The sequence below is a fragment of the Eulemur rufifrons genome, chromosome 6 (assembly GCF_041146395.1).
Source record: "Eulemur rufifrons isolate Redbay chromosome 6, OSU_ERuf_1, whole genome shotgun sequence".
Classification (NCBI taxonomy): domain Eukaryota; kingdom Metazoa; phylum Chordata; class Mammalia; order Primates; family Lemuridae; genus Eulemur; species Eulemur rufifrons.
The window spans coordinates 60,844,291-60,865,387 of record NC_090988.1 but is presented as its reverse complement, the minus strand read 5'-3'; the positions used below and the strand labels follow the sequence as shown (position 1 = coordinate 60,865,387).

At 35.4% G+C, this 21,097-nt stretch overlaps 1 protein-coding gene across 4 annotated transcripts in view; it reads left to right on the top strand.

Moving 5' to 3' along the window:
* The window catches only part of SBF2 (SET binding factor 2), a 417,689-nt gene that overhangs the window by 95,014 nt on the left and 301,578 nt on the right, over window positions 1-21,097 (top strand). For 3 of the 4 annotated variants that reach the window (XM_069471157.1, XM_069471155.1, XM_069471158.1), the window contains exon 2: window positions 2,845-2,930. In XM_069471157.1, the coding sequence (XP_069327258.1) occupies window positions 2,845-2,930 (86 nt within the window). Of the gene's footprint in view, window positions 1-1,841; window positions 1,909-2,844; window positions 2,931-21,097 lie in introns of all 4 variants that reach the window. The other variant, XM_069471156.1, reaches the window with a different exon arrangement.

The window sequence follows — 21,097 nt, the reverse complement described above, 5'->3', positions numbered from 1 at the left end:
TAATTACTTTTATAATTAGTAAAAATTAATATGACAAAATGTTTCCAGAGCCTAAAATACATTAAATATGGCTTTCAGAACTGAATAAACAATGTAGGGACACCTGTTTGAATGTGGTGGGATAATAACATGAATTTATCTCTGTTTAAAAAGAAGAGAAGTATAAACTTAAAATAATTTTTGTCAACATTAATGAATTTGTTAAAGTAAACCTTTTACTCAGTATGGACTATATACCAGGAATTCAGTATGTTAGGTGCTTGTGGATACAAAGATAGTTACTGAAAGAAAGCAACCTTGCTGTCATTTCTTTCAGAAAGTTTTCTGTGATCTTCTCTGCTAGGCTAATTTAGGTTCTCTTCTATCGTTGAATTTATCATGACATACTGAAATTACCAGTTCATTTGTTTGTTTCCTCAAATAGATTATGAGTTCCTTTAGGTAAAGGACTATGTCTTTTTCATGTATATGTCTTCAGTACCTAGCAATTTCTTGAATTAGCTGTGCTTGGGTTGTCAGAAGTGATGATGCTTGAGGTAGGTTTTGGAGAATGAGTGCCTATGATAAAAAAAATTAGTTAAATTTACTCTTAATGAAATTCTTAATTCCCTTATAATGAGAGAGAGATAAGGAACTATTGTACTGCAGCAATTATTAATTTCAATTGAGCATATTTTATTATCTTTTTCAAATGGATTTTGGTCTGGCCTAAGTTTTAGAACATAGTTCTGAGTTGGTCAGTAAAGTGAATTTAACTTCCCACTTACCTTTTAAAGGTAAAAATTTGGCCATACAGTGATTGCACTATAGGTGAGGGGCAAGGGAGAAGTTGAATTCACAGGAATGAGGTTGAGAGATGATAGTGGATGATTTTTTTAAAAAGTATATTAACAAATTGAATCAGTTGTTAAGGCTTCTGTGCATTAGATCCATAATACAAATAATCAGAATGTTGTTGCCTTCATTTCAAATGAGCTGGAATAACATGTAGAATACACAAGACATGAAGCTGTTTAAAAAGTATAGCAAAAGCAGGTTAGATCTAACATGTATTTTCCATCCCCAGTCTATTCACAGATTATATCCCCAAAGTTCAATTATGAATTGATCCATTCTTTGGTGTTACAAGATAATTTTATAACAAAAGTAATGTAGACCTGTAGTTTTCAACCCAGGAGACATTTGGCAACATCTGGAGACATTTTTGGTTGTAATAACTTGGTGGTGGTAGGGGAGTGCTAGGGGGTTATTACTGGCATCTACTGGGTTGAGGCTAGGGATGCTGCTAAGCATCCTACAATACACAGGGCAACCCACACTCCCCCAAAGAATTACCCAGCCCCAAATGTCGGTAGTGCTGATGTTGGGAATCCCTGCCTAAACAATGGTCAAGTTTCCAGGCCAGCCTAAAAAAAATCTTTATTTAACCCATAACAGTATATATAACCCATAACTGAGGCTTAGTGCTAACAGTGCCATTTCATTTGTCACTTAAAATTACTTTGACTCCACAGAAAGAAAAGCTCTTCTTAAATTTCTATTTGGGAGACTGAGGTTACTTTCCAATAAGAAAAGGCAGTTACTCCCATGATGTGGTAGAGATTTCAATGCCTCTGTTTAGTTTTCTTCTATTTTTTTTTTTTTTTTTTTTTTGAAACAGAGTCTCACTCTGTTGCTTGGGCTAGAGTGCCGTGGCGTCAGCCTAGCTCACAGCAACCTCAAACTCCTGGGCTCAAGCAATCCTTCTGCTTGTCTGGCTAATTTTTTCTCTATATATATTTTTAGTTGTTCAGCTAATTTCTTTCTATTTTTAGTAGAGACGGGGTCTCACTCTTGCTCAGGCTGGTCTGGAACTCTTGAGCTCAAACGATCCACCCGCCTTGGCCTCCCAGAGTGCTAGGATTACAGGCGTGAGCCACCGTGCCCGGACCCTCTGTTTAGTTTTCTTAGCTTCTCATACGTATCAGTCAATCTTATAAGAGTCTGTAGAATAGAGATTGCCTGTTATTTCAGTGCAGTCATCCTGCACTATCTGCAAGGAATTGGTTCCAGAATGCTTGTAGGTACCAAAATCTGGGGCCACTCAAGTTCCTTATATGAAGTGACGTAGTATTTGCATACAACCATGCACATCCTCTTGTATACTTTAAGTCACCTTCTGTTTACTTATAATGCCCAATACAATGTAAATGTTACATAAATAATAGTTATACTGTATTTTAAAATTTTATTTTTTTATTGTTACAGTTATTTTTAATTTTTTCCTGAATATTTTCAATCCATGGTTGATTGAATCCATGGATACAGAACACATGGATGCAGAGGTCTGATTGTATGTATTATGTTTGAACGATGAATACTTTTTGTTTTTTAAACTTAAGCTGGGTGCAGTTGCTCACGCCTGTAATCCCAGCACTTTAGTGGGCTGAGGTGGGAGGATCACTTGAAGCCAGGAGTTCAAGACCAGCCTGGGCAACATAGCAAGACCTTGTCTCTACAAAAAATAAAAAAGTTAGCCAGCCATGGTGGTTGGTGCATGCCTGTGGTCTCAACTCTTTGGGAGGCTGAGGTGGGAGGATCGCTTGTATTAATACCTGGGAGTTCAAGGTTCAAGGTTACAATGAGCTATGATCCCTCCACTGCAATCCAGCTTGGGCAACAAAGCAAGACCCTGCCTCTAAAAACAAAACAAAACACAAAACAACAACAACAAAAACCAACTTGAAAATGTTTAATCAATATATAGTTTATTCAACAAATATTCATTTTGAAATAAGTGATAGTATGATAAGTATTTATATTTTTCAGTATCTCAGAACTGATTCACTTTCATTTTATTAACAGGGTCAGGAGAAGGCCTGGGGAAAATAATCCAGAGATTTCCACAGAAGGACTGGGATGATACACCTTTTCCGCAGGGAATTGAGTTGGTAAGTTGATATTGTTATTGCACTTTAACAGTGATATTTTTTGTCTTTGTTATATTTACGTTTACATTTATGTTACATTTACTGTTAAATAAGTTGGTGATACAATTGTTAGATATTATAGTACCAGAAATAATTTTCTTCCTTCCTAGACCCCCCATGTACAATAACCTTTGAACATACTGATTCTGGAATGTCTATTTTGCTGGGTATTTTTCCCATTTAAACTTCTCTCTAAGAAGCTGAAAAATTCCTCTGATTCTTTAGTAAAAATCTTGGCCTAGTAGCTTCACTGATACACGTTTGTTTTATTTTTTTGTGAAATTTTCCAGGTTATTGTTTTAGTAAAAACAAAACAAACACAGAGAAACAAAAAAACTAAAGGTTTGTTTAATGATGACCAGTCATGGTTTGAATTTGGTCTTGAAACCACCAATCTGAATTCTTTTCTTTTTAGCTAAAAGGTCTGAAGGTTACCTTACACAATAATAGTGCAGTTCAACTGCCCCCCCCCTTTTTTTTTGTTCAGCCATTTTAAAGGAATTTTATGATTGAACATAATTTATGCTGTCCAGGATATTCTTTCTGGTGGCAGATCCATGGTGATAAAATAAGGAACTGGGAAGATGATCATTGAAGTATTTCGTAATATAACTGTAAAGTTTGGTTCTCCAAATATACTGGAATGTGTGTGTCTATGTCTGTTTATACCATGTTTATGATTATGCACACGCATACACACATAAAGCAGTGTTCTGCAAAGCAGTTTTTGAAGAGAGAACATTTGGTATAATATGATAGTTAAAGAGTACAGGCTTTGGAGCAGAATGCTTGGGTTGAAATCCCAGATGCATGGTATGACTTTTGACATGTTACTCAATTTCTTTGAGCAGCAGAACCCTCATCTATAAAATGAGGGTAATGGTGATACTAATTTCATAGAGTTATGGTAAAGGTAAAAAGGAAAAAAAAATACACATAAAAATGCTTAGAACAATGTTTTCCATAAATTAGGTAGCTGGTTGTTTATTTAATATTGTTGCTGTTTATTTGACGTGTCTCACCACCCCCTCCCCCATAGGAACAATTATTCATTCTCTTGTTAGCATAGATTAGAAATATCTATTAGGAATAAAACTGACATTGAAAATTGTGAATTTTCTCATGTTTGCTAATACTGTCCAATTGTGTTTCACTGACAATAAAAGATACATTGCTGAGTGCTTCATTTGGATGGTTATAACTCAGCTGTGGAAAGAAAGCTGTGGGTTCAGTAGGCCCACGGAGAGGTAAATCTTGAATTTTGGCATTAAAAATGGGGAAGGAATGTGAACATCCAAGGAAAATGGCCTTTTGGAGAGCCCATTGCATTCCTTTCTCTTCTTCCCCACATGCCTGCAAATATTGGTAATTGGCCTTCCAATGTGAATAACCAGACATTTGTACTGTAAAAGCTTTTAAACCCTGTTTCAATGTCCCTTTTAGAGATGACAAGAGAGGGGAAAATTTTGGTGCTGGTGACCTATTAGAACTTTTTGTGGGTTCCTACCTCCCTTCACATCAAATTGTGGGCGTATATAAATTGCATCAATTTGATAACATGAACAGGGGAAGAGAGAGATTGGCATAGCTATTTGGCTAGGAGTGAGAAAAGATAATTTTTCTGTTTTGAAAGTCAAGAAAATAAATACTACGATACCGCTCTTGTTTTTCCAGTAGTGAGGGAGAGACACATTGATTTTACTACTTAGTAAATGGATATTTTTTTCTTTATATGACAGACACTGCCATATTCAAGTGCTGTTAATGTCTCTCTAATAACAGGTAGAGTCATGTGCTGCTGGATTAGTGAAATGGAAGTGCTAAGAGGTAGATAGAACTTTTCCTCCCTAAGATTTTCCTAGATGACTTCGTAGCTGATTGGGGTGGGGAACCTGTGGCCAGATCCCCAAGTGCAGCCCCTCGACCAAATCCAAACTTCACAGAACAAATCCCTTTATTAAAAGGATTTGTTCTGCCTGGGCACCATGGCTCTGGCTCACGCCGGTAATCCTAGCACTCTGGAAGGCTGAGACAGGGGCATTGCTTGAGCTCAGGAGTTTGAGAACAACCTGAGCAAGAACGAGACCCCGTATCTACTAAAAATAGAAAAGTTAGCTGGACGTGGTGGCACTTGCCTGTAGAGGCTGAGGCAGGAGGATTGCATGAGCCCAGGAGTTTGAGGCTGCAGTGAGCTGTGATGATGCCACTGCACTCTAGCCTGAGTGACAGAGCGAGACTCTTGTCTCAAAAAAAAAAAAAAAAAAAGGATTTATTCTGTAAAATTTGGATTCAGTCAGAAGGCCACATTCAAGGATCCAGAAGGCCACATGTGACCCCAAGGCCACAGGTTCCCCACCCCTGCGCAGGGATCTGTTGGATTAAATTGGAAATTTTCTTTTTCCTTTTCCTTTTTCCATAATTGATAGCAATTTTGAATCTTTAATGTCTATTGTGCTCTGTCAAGTACAAAATAAATTTGTTTATCTTTTATCTACCAACAGAAAACATAAAACAGAATAGATTACTGTTAATTATTATTGTCTTTTTATTATTTACTGTCTTATGCTATTTTTGCATATATTGGAGATATGCAAATATTCTCTATATGGACGGCAATAACTTGAATAATTGTGATGTACTTTGTGATCTTGAGTAAATTCTGTGGCTTCAAGACCAAAAATAGACATAATAAAATTTTAGTCTTATTGAAGGTGATCTGGCTCAGCCCCTAAGGGGCTCATTGATTCCAGAGTGGTAGTGACTCTTTTCCGATGATTCATCGGAAAAAACTCTTACCCCTTTTGAGGTGGTGGAATAACTTTTAGCATATAACTTTAATGTCAATATCTAGCAGCTATACAGGATTGATAGACTATGATGAACTCATAAATGAGATGATCGGTAGTAGTGTATTAATTTACAAATAAGTAAACAGAGGCTTAGTAAATTTAAATAATTTCACTGAGGTTTAACAGCTAGGATGTAGTAGAGCTAGGATTCAAACCCAGGTATTTTCACTCTTAGATTCAGCCAAAATCTGAGAGCATTCTGGGAATGATGCTGTGAGCTATGGTTAGCATTTGCATTTTAGTGTAAATGCAGGATCTGAAAACAGAGTTCTATAATTTGGAAGAACTAAGACTGAGAAATGTTAAGAGAATGCTGCATTATTGAACAGAGACCAACTTTATTGTTTATCTGAGGACATACGTGGGTCCAAAGCATAGTATTATATTGAAATTATTTTCTATTGCCACCTGTCCTTCCCTGGCAGCACATATTTGATGCATTTAAATTCCATATGAAAGATAAATGTATTCAGCCTTACAACTTGTGGAAAAGGATTTTAGGCATTCATTCACTAATAAATCAAATTCCAAATTTAATTTAGAGGTTGTTGAATTTATTCTTTCCATTTTTACATAAAGAAATTGCCTTCTTTTTCTTCTATTGCAAAATGGTGGACTTTAATTTGGATGGATTTTAAAAATAAAAATATGAAAGCAAGCTAAACCAAACATGTAATGACTACTTTTCCAATTCTGGGATATTTTTATCTTTTTCTTGTGCTTTTTAGACATACATGAAAACCACAGACAGTCATATAAATAAAGTTGCAGTTAATTTTAGTGACAGTATTTCAAAGAAAATTAAATTGTTTTTCAGAGGCATTCTATGGTTAACAATCTATTTCCGATTATGGGAACAAATGTTTTTATTGGCTAGGTTATGAACATCAACAAAATAGTATTGTTTTGACCTTAGCTCCTTTTTAAGATGCCCAGTCTCAGCAATGCATCTTTTTATATTATAATTCAGAAAATATGCCACAATCCTCACTAGGGCCTACCTGGATTAAGGCATTTATAGAACTATCTCCTTTTCTTAGAAGACTAAAGTACTGTGATGAATAAATTTTATGGCTTGAGAAAGAGAAACATTCAGTTAGAATTTCTAAATTTAAGGTTCTTAAGAAATTAGTTTAGTTATTTAAATTATATACTAGTAATTTAACTACTTGCTATATGAATTCAGTCTCTAAGTTTAGGTTGGGCAGAAGAGAAAAAAAGCTTATATTCAACATTCTGCAGTTGTAACATAGGAAAAGTATGGGATGCTGTGTGAGGTCAGGGAAGTAAGTGTAAGTACAATTTAATGCTTTACTTCTTTTTTTTTTTTTTAAATTTCAGGATATCATGAGGGTACAGACATTTTGGTTACATTTTATGTCTTTGCCTCACCCAAGCGAGGATTAGAGGCATGCCCTTCCCCTCTACAATGCTCACCGCCTCCATTAGTTGTGAGTTTACCCCCGCCCCCCTCCGTCCCCCCCCCCCCCCCGGAGAATATTACTACCATGTGATAATGCTTTACTTCTTAATTAATTACTTTTTTCTTTTCTTTTTCTTTCTTTTTTTTCTTTTTTTTTTTTTTTTGAGACAGGGTCTTGCTCTGTCACCCGGGCTAGAGTGTGGTGGCATCATCTTAGTTCACTGCAACCTCAATTCCTGGGCTCAGGCGATCCTCCTGCCTTAGCCTCCCTAGTAGCTGGGAATATAGGTGTGCACCACCGTGCCCGGCTAGTTTTCTTAGCTGTTCAGAATGCAATGAACACAACAAATGGGATAGCAACCATACATCTGACCGAGATATCAACACTGTTTGCTTAGGGAGCTGAGTGTAGAAAGGATGGAAGAGAACTTTATCCCGTCTTTGTAGAAGACTATGCTTTAAAGGAGAAAGAGAGAGGTAGTGATCATATTTAATGACAGAATCAGGGTTCACAAAGATTTTTAAAGGCAGGAGTTATGGGCTCTTTAAGAAAATGAAGTGTAATAGGTAAAAATTTAAGTTTATGCATGTGGATATAAAAAGCCAGCTGTATAAGTAATTATTTAGAATAAAGATAGATCATATGCCAGCCAGAGAGATTTTAGAAATACAAGAAGACAGCTATAAAAAAATTTAAAAAGATGCCATTGATAGATACTACAGAAAGCATCTGAAACCTGTGTCCTGAGGAAGGGTGCTAGGTGATGAAGTTGGTTTCAAAGATGGTCCACAGCTTGGTATAAAGGATATGTGGAAGGACTTGATTTTGCATAGGCTTGTAGCTAAAATATGAAGACATGGCTTTTAAAATATACCAGGACAGATAAAAGGGATTTTTAAAGTTATGTTTATAATAAAGCAAGTGGATATAAATGGGGTTTAATCTAGAAAGGGGTGGTTTGAGTTCATATTTTTGTTACCCACTCCCAGACTATGGTCTTTTTGAAGTAATAAAACCACATGGCAGGGAACCTGATGAAGTCTAGAGCAGCGGTCCCCAGCCTTTTCGGCACCTGGGACCAGTTTCATGGAAAACAGTTTTTCCATGTGGGGGTGGGGTGGTGAGGTGAGGTGAGGGGTGGGGCGGGGGCAGACCTCAGGTGGTGATGTGAGCAATGGGGTGTGGGGTGTGGCTGTAAATACAGATGAAGCCTCACTGGCCTGCCAGTCACCTCCTGCTGTGCTAACAGGCCATGGACTTGTACCAGCCTGTGACCTGGGGGTTGGGTGTAGGGGTTGGGGACTGCAGGTCTAGAGAGGGTGCATTTGAGGTAGTAGTTTCTCTCAACATATCTGAGGGAGAAAATAGTCTTGGTGTTATGCTTCTCACATTCCCCCATATTCACTGCAGTGGTTTTATTACTTTAAAAAGACTATTATAGTCTGGGAGTGGATAACAAACATATGAGCTCAAACATAACTTTAAAAATGCTTTGTTTAGTCCTTAGTAAGTGGCAGTGGGGTAGATGGTAGTGGGGTTTGCCATTTTCAAAATGTGGTCCTCAGGGTCATCTTGGGCATCAGCATTCATTTGGCAGAGTAGTAAGAGAAAGCATAGGGGATAGTAAAAGTGGGTTTTATGGGACATTTCTGGAGGCAGCATATATCACTTCTACCCATATTCCATTGATCAGAAGTTATTCACATAGCCAGTTAGCTATAATGGGAGTTTGGCAAATAAAGCCTAGGTGTGTGCTTAGGAGAAGGAAACAGATTTAGTGAACAAATAGCTTTCCTCTGCTACACTGTTCTTGCTGAATTAAAAGGTATTTTTCTTTATCTTGATTCTCCTTGACCACTTTATTTTTTGTCAAAAAATTTAGTCTTTGTGGTATTATAAAACATAAATGTTTGGTCTTTATTGTCCTCGATTCCTGGCACAGAGATCCTAAAACCTTTGGAATTTGCTAATGAGATGGTCAATGGATTAATGGGCCCGAAATAGCTTCAGGATGGGGGCAGGTCCCCAGAGGAAGCAACCAGGCATTTGGAGGGTTGGAACTTTCAGCCCCATTGGGGAACAAAAAGGGGTTGGAGACTGAATTCAGTTAGCAGTGGCCAGTGATTTAGCCAGTCATGCCTACTTAATGAAACCTCCATTAAAACCCCCAGATGACAGGGTTCAGAGAGCTTCCAGGGTGATGAACACATTAATGTCCTGTGAAGGTGGTGTACCTGGGAGAGGACATGAGGGCTCTGCACCATCTCCAGCCCCTGCCATACCTTGCCCTATGCATTTGGCTGCTCCTTAGTTATATTTTTTATAATAAACCAGGAAATGTAAGTAAAGTATTTTCCTGAGTTCTGTGAGTTGTTCTAGCAAATTATCAAACTGAGGTGAAGGAGGGTCATGGGAGTCCTCAAATTTGTAGTTAGCTGGGCAGGAGTGTGTACCCATTTTTGGCTGGCATTTGAAGTGGGAGCAAGCCCTTGATCTATGGGATCTGTGTTAACAGTGGGAAGTTCATGTCAGAATTTAATTGAATTGTTGGACACCCAGTTGGTGTCAAAGAATTGGTTATTGTTGGATAAACCACACATTTGGTGTCAGAAAATATAACAGTCTTCATCATGCTATATATTTTCTTAATTTTTCTTAATTTCAGCCCTAGGTTCTTCTCATCTTCCATTGTTTCCTCTGTAAGATTCAGTTTTCAGTTTCTTCGGTGTTTTGTTTTCTTTGGAAAGTGGTGGTGTCATTATTCTGCCTGTCTTTTGTACTTGAATTTTAGTCACACTTATGCCTATCCTTTTCTTCAATTTCTGTAACCTAATTGTATAACCTAATTGTATTAGCTCAGGCAGAGCTAATCCATATTTTGGTATCTTTTTCTAATACTAGGTTTCTAATGTGGGGTGAGTTCTGGTAACAAGTAGCCTGGAGGGTTAAATCAAAGGTAGTTCTTGCCTAATTTCATTTCTAGCAATTTGTCCTGTACTTAATCTGAAAATAGGATAATGATATGTTACTCAAATCAGATTGCTTTTGAGAGTGAAAGGGAATGAATGAAAAACATGCATAAACTGGGGCTGTCTTGAACAAACTGATTTGTATGGTTACCTATATATATATGTATATATATGAATAACCTCATACATGCATATGTAAGTATGCAGAAGATTGGAAACTACCTAAATGACCATTAGTAGTGAACTGGTTGAATTAGTGACACTACAGCCATTCATCAGAACATAATACAACTGTTATGAAGTATGAGATAGAAGAAGATATACAAATGGCTAACAAGCACATGAAAAGATGCTAACATCACCAATCATTAGGGAAATGTAAATCAAAACTATAGTAAGATACTACCTCACACCCATTAGTATGGCTACTATCAAAAAACCCCAAACAAACAGAAAATAACAAGTGCTGGCAAGGATATGGAGAAATTGGAATCTTGGTGCACTGTTGGTGGGAATGTAAAATGGTACAGTAGGTATGGAAAACAGTATGGAGTTTCTTCAAAAAAGTTGAAAATACAAATACCATATAATCCAGCAATTTCACCCTGGGTATAAACCTAAAAGAACTAAAAGCAGGGCGTCAAACAGATATTTGTAAACACATGTTCATAGCAGCATTGTTCACAGTAGCCAAAAGGTAGAAGCAACCTAAGTGTCCATAGATGGATGAATTGACTAATGAAATGTGGTATATACATACAGTGGAATATTAGTCAGCCTTAAAAAGGAAGGAAATTCTGACATAGGTTACCACATGTGCCAAGTTGAACAAGGTTCAACCTCAAGGATCACCCTTGAGGACATTATGCTAAGGGAAATAAGCCAGTCACAAGCACACAGTTACTTAACACTACTGAACTATATACTTAAAATGGTTAAGATGGTAAATTTTATGTTACGTATATTTTACTATAGTTAATTTTTAAAAATGCATGAGATAGAGCTTTATGTATACACATGAATAAATCTCTAAGACATAATTATATAGCAAGTAGCCAAAAACAATTTGAGAAAAAAAGAGCAAAGTTGGAGGACTTACATTGCCTGGTTTCAAGACATACTATAAAGCTCAATAATCAAGACAGTATGGTATTAGCTTAGGCAGTATATGGATAGATCCCTGGAAAAGTCTAGAACAGGGGTGGGGAACCTTTTCATGTTGGAAGGCTACATTAATTTAGCTGTCTGCAAATAAGGCTGCATTCAGGACACTTCAATTATATACTTAAAAATGTATATACTTAAAAATGTACATTATTTTGTAAAAATCTAACTACTATGTACTTAATAATTTCAGAAAATGAAAACTATTTGTTAATTTCAAAGTTAACAAACCTTTTAATGACGTATTGTGTCTTTTTGTTGGAAAGCATTTGAATATTTGGTTGCAGCATAGAGGTCCACAGTTTCAGATGATCCTCTACATCAGTCATTTGTGACCTTAAGGGCATCTTGATTTGGGTTAGGTAGGACAGTGTAGATTTGCAGCAATAAGTGTTTGAAAAACAAGAGAGCATTTTTGCGGCATGTTGCCAAATGCGTGAGTATTCTGCATTTTTCCATATTTCAATTGGATCTTTCTTAGCATCAAATACTGACTTTAAAATGTCATCTACTGAGAGCTCAATCAATTCCACGTGTAGTTCTTTAGGTGCCTTGGTGATGTCAACTGGGTGAGGCTGGAATGCTAATTTGAATATGATGTCATGATTTTCAAAGTTAGTGAATCTTTCATTGTATCTCCAATTAATAGGTCTATAACAGGTGCATATTCTTCATATGATTTGCATGTAATGTCCTGCTCATCAGTGACCTTTGATAACTGGGGAAAATGTTCATCCAAAGTTTCCTTTTGAAGAAGAAGTGTTTGAAAAAAGATAGCTTATTTCAAAATGTTTGGATTTTTTGCCATACATCATATATAGCCTTAGTTTTACCTTGCAAAGAAATATTCAAGTCATTTTGATTTGACATGCTATCACACAGAAATGCTGCATTCCTATTGAAATGTTCTTTGAATAATTCACATTGATCATTCTATTCTTCATAAAATTTATCTATTCTCCCAGAGACAAAATTTTGGCTAAAACTGTCCCTGCCATAGCTAATGCACTTTAGAATGATACTGCAAATCCCCACAGAATGTCTCACTGTTCAACTTTAGCATGTTACGATAGTTAACAATACTTATAACTTGTTGCAAAGTGTCTCTTAAAATAGTAGCTTTAGCACAGAGATTTTGCTGGTGCAAGATACAATGAAAATAAATGAGACCATCTGGATCTGTTAATACTTTTTAAATCTGTGCAATAAACCCTTCGTGTTTTCCTGTCATGGAAGGTGCACCATCTGCACATACACTCAGTAAATTTACCAAATTCAGTCCAACCTCATGACATTTATCTTGAAAGTTGTTGAAGATATCTACTCCTTGCATTCTGTTCACAAGAGTGCCGGAGCTGAGTAACTCTTCATAGCAAAGAAAATCTTCTCTTACAATCTGAATGAAGTGTAAAACCTGTGCTGAGTCAGTAGTATCAGTTGATTCATCTAAAGAGATTGAATTATATATATATTTACCTTTTAAAGCATTGCATGAAGTTGTTCTCTTAAGTTGGAGGCTAATTCATGCTGCCAATCACTTAAGAGGCAGTTGTTTATACTTTGAAACATTTTTGAGGTCTAAGTATCTTACAGCTTCAACAATGCATTCTTTCACAGTTTCTGCATCACTGAATGGTTCTCTTTTTCCCCTGAGTATATGAGCTACTTTATAAGTTGCTTCAGTGGCATTATTACCAGGTCTTATTGCTGCTTGAAAGAATTATTTTTGCTTTTGCTTTTCATCTTTTAATTTGTGCAATACAACCATACATGCCTTTCCCTCTAATTTAAAATATTTGTGGTTCTTATGAGTTTTATAATGCTGATGAGCATTGAATTTCTTTAATGTTCATATTGCAGTATCATAAAGCAAGCAAATCATCTTTAGAAGAAACAGTATTGCAATTCGCAATCCTCATTAAAAAATCTGTTTTTTTCCTTGAGCGTTCTCTTGGTCTTCTTTGACATCATGGGCTATTAAGCAGACAGAATTAAAAAATACTGTCAATCTGTGCAACCATTCACAAATTCCACTTCAAATAGAAACACTGTGCACTGTTGTCAAAAGCTGATAACAGGCTGTCATCCTCGACCCCCATAAACTCTAGCCAATCAGCCTCATGCAGTAGTGGCACCAGGTCAGCCAGGAGAAGTTGGAACTAAATCATGAGCATAGCAGCCATCAATTTAGCCCTTGTGGCTTACTGATGTTATAATTGTGCCTGTCAACCTGGGAGGATTATTTAATTGAAACTTATTTTATTCTTTGGTATTTTAAATATGTTCATTTTAAAAATAACATAAAAATGTGTTAATAAAAATAAAAGGATTTGTTCTGTAAAATTTGGATTCAGTCAAAAGGCCGCGCTTAAGGACCTAGAAGGCCACATGTGGCCTTAAGGCTGCAGATTCCCCACCACTGCTCTACAAGGAAACCCATACATATATGATAAATTGATTTTTTTTTCCTGAAATGTTCTCCTTTACTGAAAGAAAAGCATGTATTTATTTGTTTATTTTGTTTTTTCCTTTTTAGTGGATGCATAATATTAATAATTGTACATATTTATGGAATGCAGAGTGATATTTTGATACATATATACAAAGTGTAATGCTCAAATCAGGATAATTAGCCTATCTATCACCTCAAACATTTATCATTTCTTTGTGTTGCGAACATTCAAAATCTTCTAGCTTTTTGAAAATACACACTAAATTATTGTCTACCATATTCGCCTTACAATGTTACAGAATACTAGAACTTGTTTCTCCCATTCAGCTGTAACTTTGTATCTGTTAACCAACCTGTTCCTTTCCTTCTCTTCCCCAGCCCTTCCCAGCCTCTAATAATCACAATTCTATTAATATTCTCTATTTCTTTGAGTTCAGTTTTTGTTTAAGCTCCTACATGAGTGAGGCCATGTGGTATTTATCTTTCTATGCCTGACTTTGTAAAGTGTTTTTTGACAATATTACTAAGGTAATTCATTTGTGGAAAAGATTAGCAAAAACCATGCTAGAACAACTGACTATCCATTTGGAAAAAAATTAGCCTTATCGTTTAATCACACCACACATACAAATTAGCTTGAAGTCAATCATAGACTAAATGGGAAAGCTAAAACTATAGAGCTTTTAAAAGAAAACTTTACTTATGCCAAGATTTTTTAGATGGACTGCCAAAAGTATGACTGAATAAAGCTTCTCTGGGGTACCTGAAAACCCTTGCAACATAGCATGTCACCATGTAAAAAACATGGATAGTGAGATAGCAAGAAGCTCCATTTTGTTTCAGTTTCCCTTGGATCTACAGAATCTCTGTATGCTACTTGGATCTTCTATTTTTTGCTGTTTACCTTTAGTGAGGAGAAGGACACTGGCAGAAATGAGGGGATGTGGGATACTCTACCAGTGGTTTCACCTAGGAAGGCAGCAAAGTTTTCCTAGGTGTTATCTATTCCGCCTTGATGCCAAGTTTTCTTCTTTAAGCCAGAATTTTGGGTATATTCTAAAATGTGGGGTGACTTTGACAATAAGGCTTCTTTATTGAAGTTTTGATTACTGTAGATGGTAGGCACTTTACATACAAAGAACATTATCATATGTGAATGACTTTGTGATATGGAGGGAAGAATACTGAACTCTGGGATTTTATGTATCTGTATATGTTTATATTTATATAAATTTTATTATGTACATTATATATAATTATATATAGAGATATAATTTGCTTATAAAGGGCAACAGCTATTAGAGCATCTTCTCTCTAGGTCTTGTAATCTATTTTCAAAGGTATATGAGGAATAATATTTTTATACTGCCTACCACCCTCCCCCAATTCTTGGTCTAATAAAGTTCTTTGTTGATCCACACATCCTATTTACTGTAAGAAATATGCTCATATCTTTTTGCTTGAGTTTGTATTTTTCTTTGAGGATTCATGTGGAACATTCCCAGTTATGGCTATTACCATGCATCATCCTCTGCTTTTAACTTGGCCTAACTTAAGGTACCTTTAAGCTAGCCAGAATAGCTTGCAAATATGTCAATTTAAAAAAATGAAGTATTTGGTGGCCCCTAGTGGTACTTATGTGTCTCTAAAAAGTCACTGATATCACCAATATACAAAATTTGGGGGTGAGAGAGTTACTAAGGTGACATATTTATTGAAGAAAAGTTTTTTGTCTTTGAGAACTAAAAGTTTATTAATCAGTTATAAATTTGTCATTGATGTGGCTGTGTCTATTCTAATTGCAAATTATTATCATCACTAAACTTTTAAGAAATGCCTTGGAATTATACACATGTATCTTAATTGGAAGTATTTCTGTGTAATTTGTACTTAATGTTCAGTGACAGTTTATTACTGCATTGCACTGAAATGTGTCCATGAAGGGGGATGGTAGGAATGATTTTTTACCTGTTTTAAAATATAATAAAAGTTAAAAATAGGGTCACTATTTCGTAAATTAATCATAAACAGTCCTTAGTAAGTTTATTTTTTTAAAATAGTTAATTCTGGCTAGTTTAAAGATACTTTTAGTTGGGCCCAAAATTATCTAGAGTCTAATGTGTATGTGGAAATTTAGAAAGAACATTCAAAAATTGGGAAAATTTGTATAGTCAAGGTTTGGAAGGCTAAAGAGAAAAATGACAGTTTTAGGTAAGTTAAATTTGTTTCTTAAATGTTGAAATTCATCTCCATTCATTCTAAAAATTAGAATTTGAAATCTAGACAAATTTAATAGGTTGCCCAGTGTCATACAACTACTTACTGGGATGATAACGAAAGCCTGGTCTTTTGACTCTTTGCTGAAGCTTTTCTAAAACTGAAATAAAATTACTCTGCTAACTGTATTAAATGGGTCAAGCTGATTTTTTTAAAGTTTTTTTCTTATACTTAAAAAAATTAATAAGATAGCCTTAGATTCTAAGTAGGAAGGTTTAAATGACATAAGAAAGACACTTATAGAGAAGCGTTTTAACATTAAAATCAGAAGGGTCTAATGACACAAATCCTTGGTGCTTAAGGAGTTCGCAGCTTTAATTCTCTCAAAGATAGACCATATTTACAAGAATACCTCTAGTATTCTTTGGACTCAGGAATACCTTTGATTATGACAACCACAGTGTTCTAATGAAAAAGATTTTACTATTGGCTTCATAACAAACTGAAAGAAGATTGCATTAAAGGTAGTAAGATCTTCAATATTTTTTTCCAGTTAAGTACTCTCCAAAAGAAAGTACAGTACTATATAGTTAATTTTTTTTAAGTAGCCAAATAATATTCCATAGTGTATATATAACACATTTTTTTAGAATTTCAAAATATTACAGGGGTACAAATGTTTTTGGTTACATGGATCACTTTTGTTATGCTTGAGTCAGGATTGTAAGTGTGCCCATCACTCAAATAGTGTTCATTGTACCTGTTAGGTAGGTTTTTGCCCATCCCTTTCCCCTCCACTGAACACCCTGCTTGATTACTTTGGAAAGAGGAATTAAATGCTGTAAAACTTAGGTGAGAAATGCTATCAATTTTTGAATTAATTGTGGTTTCCATTGTTTGAGCTTCACTAGGCTTTTTCTTCAGGTAGTGACTGCTTTTCCTAAGACTTCTTGAGCTCTGATAAACAAGATGAGGTAGAACCCTGGATTCTGGTTTTAAATATTTTACTATCTGACAGTTCAGAGAAGTGGAGGAGGAGACGAGACAAGTCCTGAGAAGAGATATGGGAAGGCTCCCTGCTGATAAGTAATATCTTCTACTCATTCCATCAACTGGAGATTCTTTTTGACTGATTGTGGCCTCTTTAAAATTTCTGGACAATACATTTCAATTTCACAAGAATATGTACTTGGATAACTAATGTTCTACCTAGGTGTCTATAATTTCATCTCATAGAACAGCCTCTTGCCTGCTGGTGACAGTGACACCTTTCAGTGGAATCATATGCTGATATTACTAAAAGTAAATAGTTGTTTCCTGAACATGTAAAAGGGGGTAAGGGTGGAGTCTAGAAACTAATGACTTAGATACAGATCACTGGTGATTTTTTTTTTTTTTAAATTCATCAAAGAACTGATTTGCAAGTTCTTAGGGAAAAACAACAATATTTTTGGTAGTTTTCTCATTTGTCCGGAATTTTGCTATAAAATTTATAGTCATTTTGAATATTTAGCAATGATTTTATGCCAGTTCATCATTTAACAAATTTTTATTTGGTGCTTATCAAGTGCCAAGCACTGAGATGGGTGTTGTGATCCAGATAAAATCCCTTTCTTCTTAGGACTTAAATTTCTAGTGAGCAGAGATGGGCACTAACCATAATAAATAAGTAAATTATATCATAAGTGATAAGTACTATAAAAATAATAAAGTAGTGATAGGTGGAACGGTGGCCTATTAGTTTGTAAGTAACCAAGGCAACCAGTTCCCTGTTGTTTGCCAAGCAGAATCTAAGGAAAGCAAATGAGATAGGTTAAATACCTTTCAGCATTTTGCATATTCTTGTATTACCAAGCAAATTATAACTATAGACATTTAATCTTACCAAATTACTAAAGAAAATGTCTTTCATATGAAGTACATTGTTATATGAAGCTTATAAATGATGGACATTAATTTCTTGGCTTAAATTAGCCATTATATATTTAACATGTGACCCATTTGTATATGATACAAAATTTTCAAATATATTTGTATTTCATACAAGGACAGAGGAAAGAGTAGGGAAATATAGAATCAGATCTTTGCTGTTTATCATTAAAACAAGTTAAATACAAGTATAAAAATCCTATGTATTTCTAAACTAATCCTGTATGTAAACAATTGCTTAACTGGTACTGGACTTTTCAGTTTGGGGCTTTTAAGGAAAAAAAATGATTTGATGTAGTTTTTATACCAAGGATTTTTTTCCTAATTATTAGTATACATATTATAGCATTTTAGATTTATTCTTTTAATACAGTTCATAGACCTAGTCATTTTTAGACTAACATAATTTTTTAGTGTATAAATACAGAACATATAAAGTTAATTTGTCCTATAAGATCACTAATGTTTAGTAACTCTCTTTCAGTCCTTTTTCTTTTTTTTTCCTGCTTGACAAATATTTGTGTAAAAAGGCTGACTGGTAGGTTATAATGCATCCTGTGGTTATTGATTGACACGTCCCTGATAGTCCTTCCTGTAATAGAGTGTGACTCTCATTTAAAATCTTCACTGGGGTAATAATGAAAATGTTTTGGAGTCTTGGGGTTTGGAAGAAACCTTAAAGATTTTCCTGGTCAAATTCCAGCCTTCCTTTGAGTGATTAAATCAGTTTATATACAATACCCTTGCAAAGTGATCATCTAGTTTTAGTTTACTTTAAATACTTGATGATTCATTCAACCTCAAGTATTTTCTTAGTGCCTATTATGTACTAGTCAATGTGTTGGGTGCTGGGAATATAGTGGTAAATGATACTGATGTGGCCTGTGCCCTCATCAACTCAATCTTGTATAGTTTTTATAGTGATGGTGAACTTTCTTTTGTGTGTATACTCACCTTGATTTATACACATTATCTTCAAGGGTCTTGTTCTTTTCCATCAGTTTATAAGAGCATTAACTTGACCTATGCTAAAAGTCCAGTTGTAGTTTCTGTACTTGAAAATACTATTAGGTCTTTTTCCTCTCAAAAGCCTATTTGCTAAATTTGTATTAAAATACATACATACTCAAATTCTCTTTTCAATAGTTGGAGATCCTAAAATGTTTTCATGTGTTATTAAATTATAAATATAGAACTCTTAACCTAATAAAATTTGATTTTCTAGAACTTATGCAGGACAGAATGTGGAATCTTTCCATCCCATTTAAGTACATTATACTAAGGGTGAGATTTTAGACACTGTGTCTCGTTGAAGTGACTAAAATGAGTATTTGGTCCTGTGCAGTGCTGGATGTTATACTATGGCAGTGTACTTTTAGGATCTTAATTAAGTTGTCTTCTGCCTTTCAAAAAGAAATTCCAACTCTGGCAAATCTTTGGACGTTATTTTTGGGTAGTTTTACAAGGGTCATATTTGGAGACTCGAAACTAGTGCCAGCTATTGCTAGTGGAACCACGAGCTTTTGCTACTACTCTGGCAATCACGGGGTACGAGCTGCAGTGCTGCAAGGATATGAAAACATGGCAAGGCACTGGATAATGTAAAGTTGATCCAATACATATAACACTGGATTAATATCTGTGGCATATGTCAAATACCAAGAGCAATATATATTCTATAATCTCAGATCACTTGCCCTTTGATTCTGGTAATTGTTCCTTGTCTGTGGAGGCAAGAGCTCACCTAAAAACTAAAGTCATTCATACAGTTAGTTACCAAACACTGGAAGAGGCATTTCTTCCAGATTAAAAACAGAAATAAAATAGGAGGGACTAAGATATAGGTCAGAATTAGCCATGTTTCTTTCTTTCTGCTTTTCAAGAGAAAGAGCAGAAGATAGCACTTTCTACTTCCTGGCACAAAGGGAACTGGAAGCAAGGAATCTATATGAGGGAACTTCAGAGGTGTTCCAAAGCTTTGGATGACTCTCTGGTTTGGAAGAGATTAGGATTTGTGAATGCTGAGAGCAAATAAATTGAGGTTGTTTAGTGTGGAATTTGCTAAGTGAAGTTCTCAGGCACTTGGCTATGCCGTAAGCGTGTTGAGATATAGGGATCTGTAACTGTGAACAGTCTTGTGATTTGCCATGGTGTGCTATGTAGATAACATTCTCTGTGTTGCATGGAGTGAAACAGGTTTGAGAGTAGTGTGATATATTGTATACTGTGGACTGTTTTTAAGCTTGTTGGCCTCTGTTTCTGTTTGGTTGTCCCTATTTGGTAAAGTCTTTTTAAAATCTCCATGTGTCTCAGTGATACTCAGTGAAACCAAGATGGATTAAAGGAAGGACTGTGCTCCCTTGAGGGTTGTATAAGTTATGATTTTGGTAATTGAACTAAGGGCACCCCACCCCAAAGTATAATCTAAGTGTTAAAAGGTCACTTGATTCAGCTACTTTCTTTTCTTATAGATTCTGTTCCTAGTGCTAAAATCTTAAAGGCTCTGCATTTAATTTGAATAGGAAGTGTGATTGATTTCTTTTTAGTTTACTTTAAAGTTATGCTTATTGAATTTGTGTTTGGTTTATTATATCTGGAAGGGGAAGTTAATATATAGGTTAGAATGATGGACTAAAATTAATATAGCTAACTTTTATAGGGAAATGTAAAATATTTTGTTGTAATTATGTCCCATAAAACTATGATGTAAGAGACCTACAGTTTATGTGAAAAAGACCTAGATGTTTTATTAATAAGATTGGCATGAGCTGTTAGCTTCTAGAAAAGCTGATGTAGTTTTTGGCCACAGAATAGCCGGGATGGTGACTATAGGAGTGGAAATGGAGTGTTTAATTGACAGGATTTAGGTGGTGAATAATTGAATATGGAATGCACTGAGGGAACAAAAGTTGTCTCACAGATTCAAATTTGGGTGACTACGGGAGAAGCAGTACCTTGACAATAGTGAGAAGATAGAAATAATTTCAACTTTACCCTGTTTGACTCTCTAAATGAACTTAAGTTTTAACACCTAGAAAAGACAATATGGTAAGGTGGTTAAGATCACGGACTCTAGAACCAATCTTCTAGAGTATTAGTTCTGGCTTCTCCACTTAGTAACTCT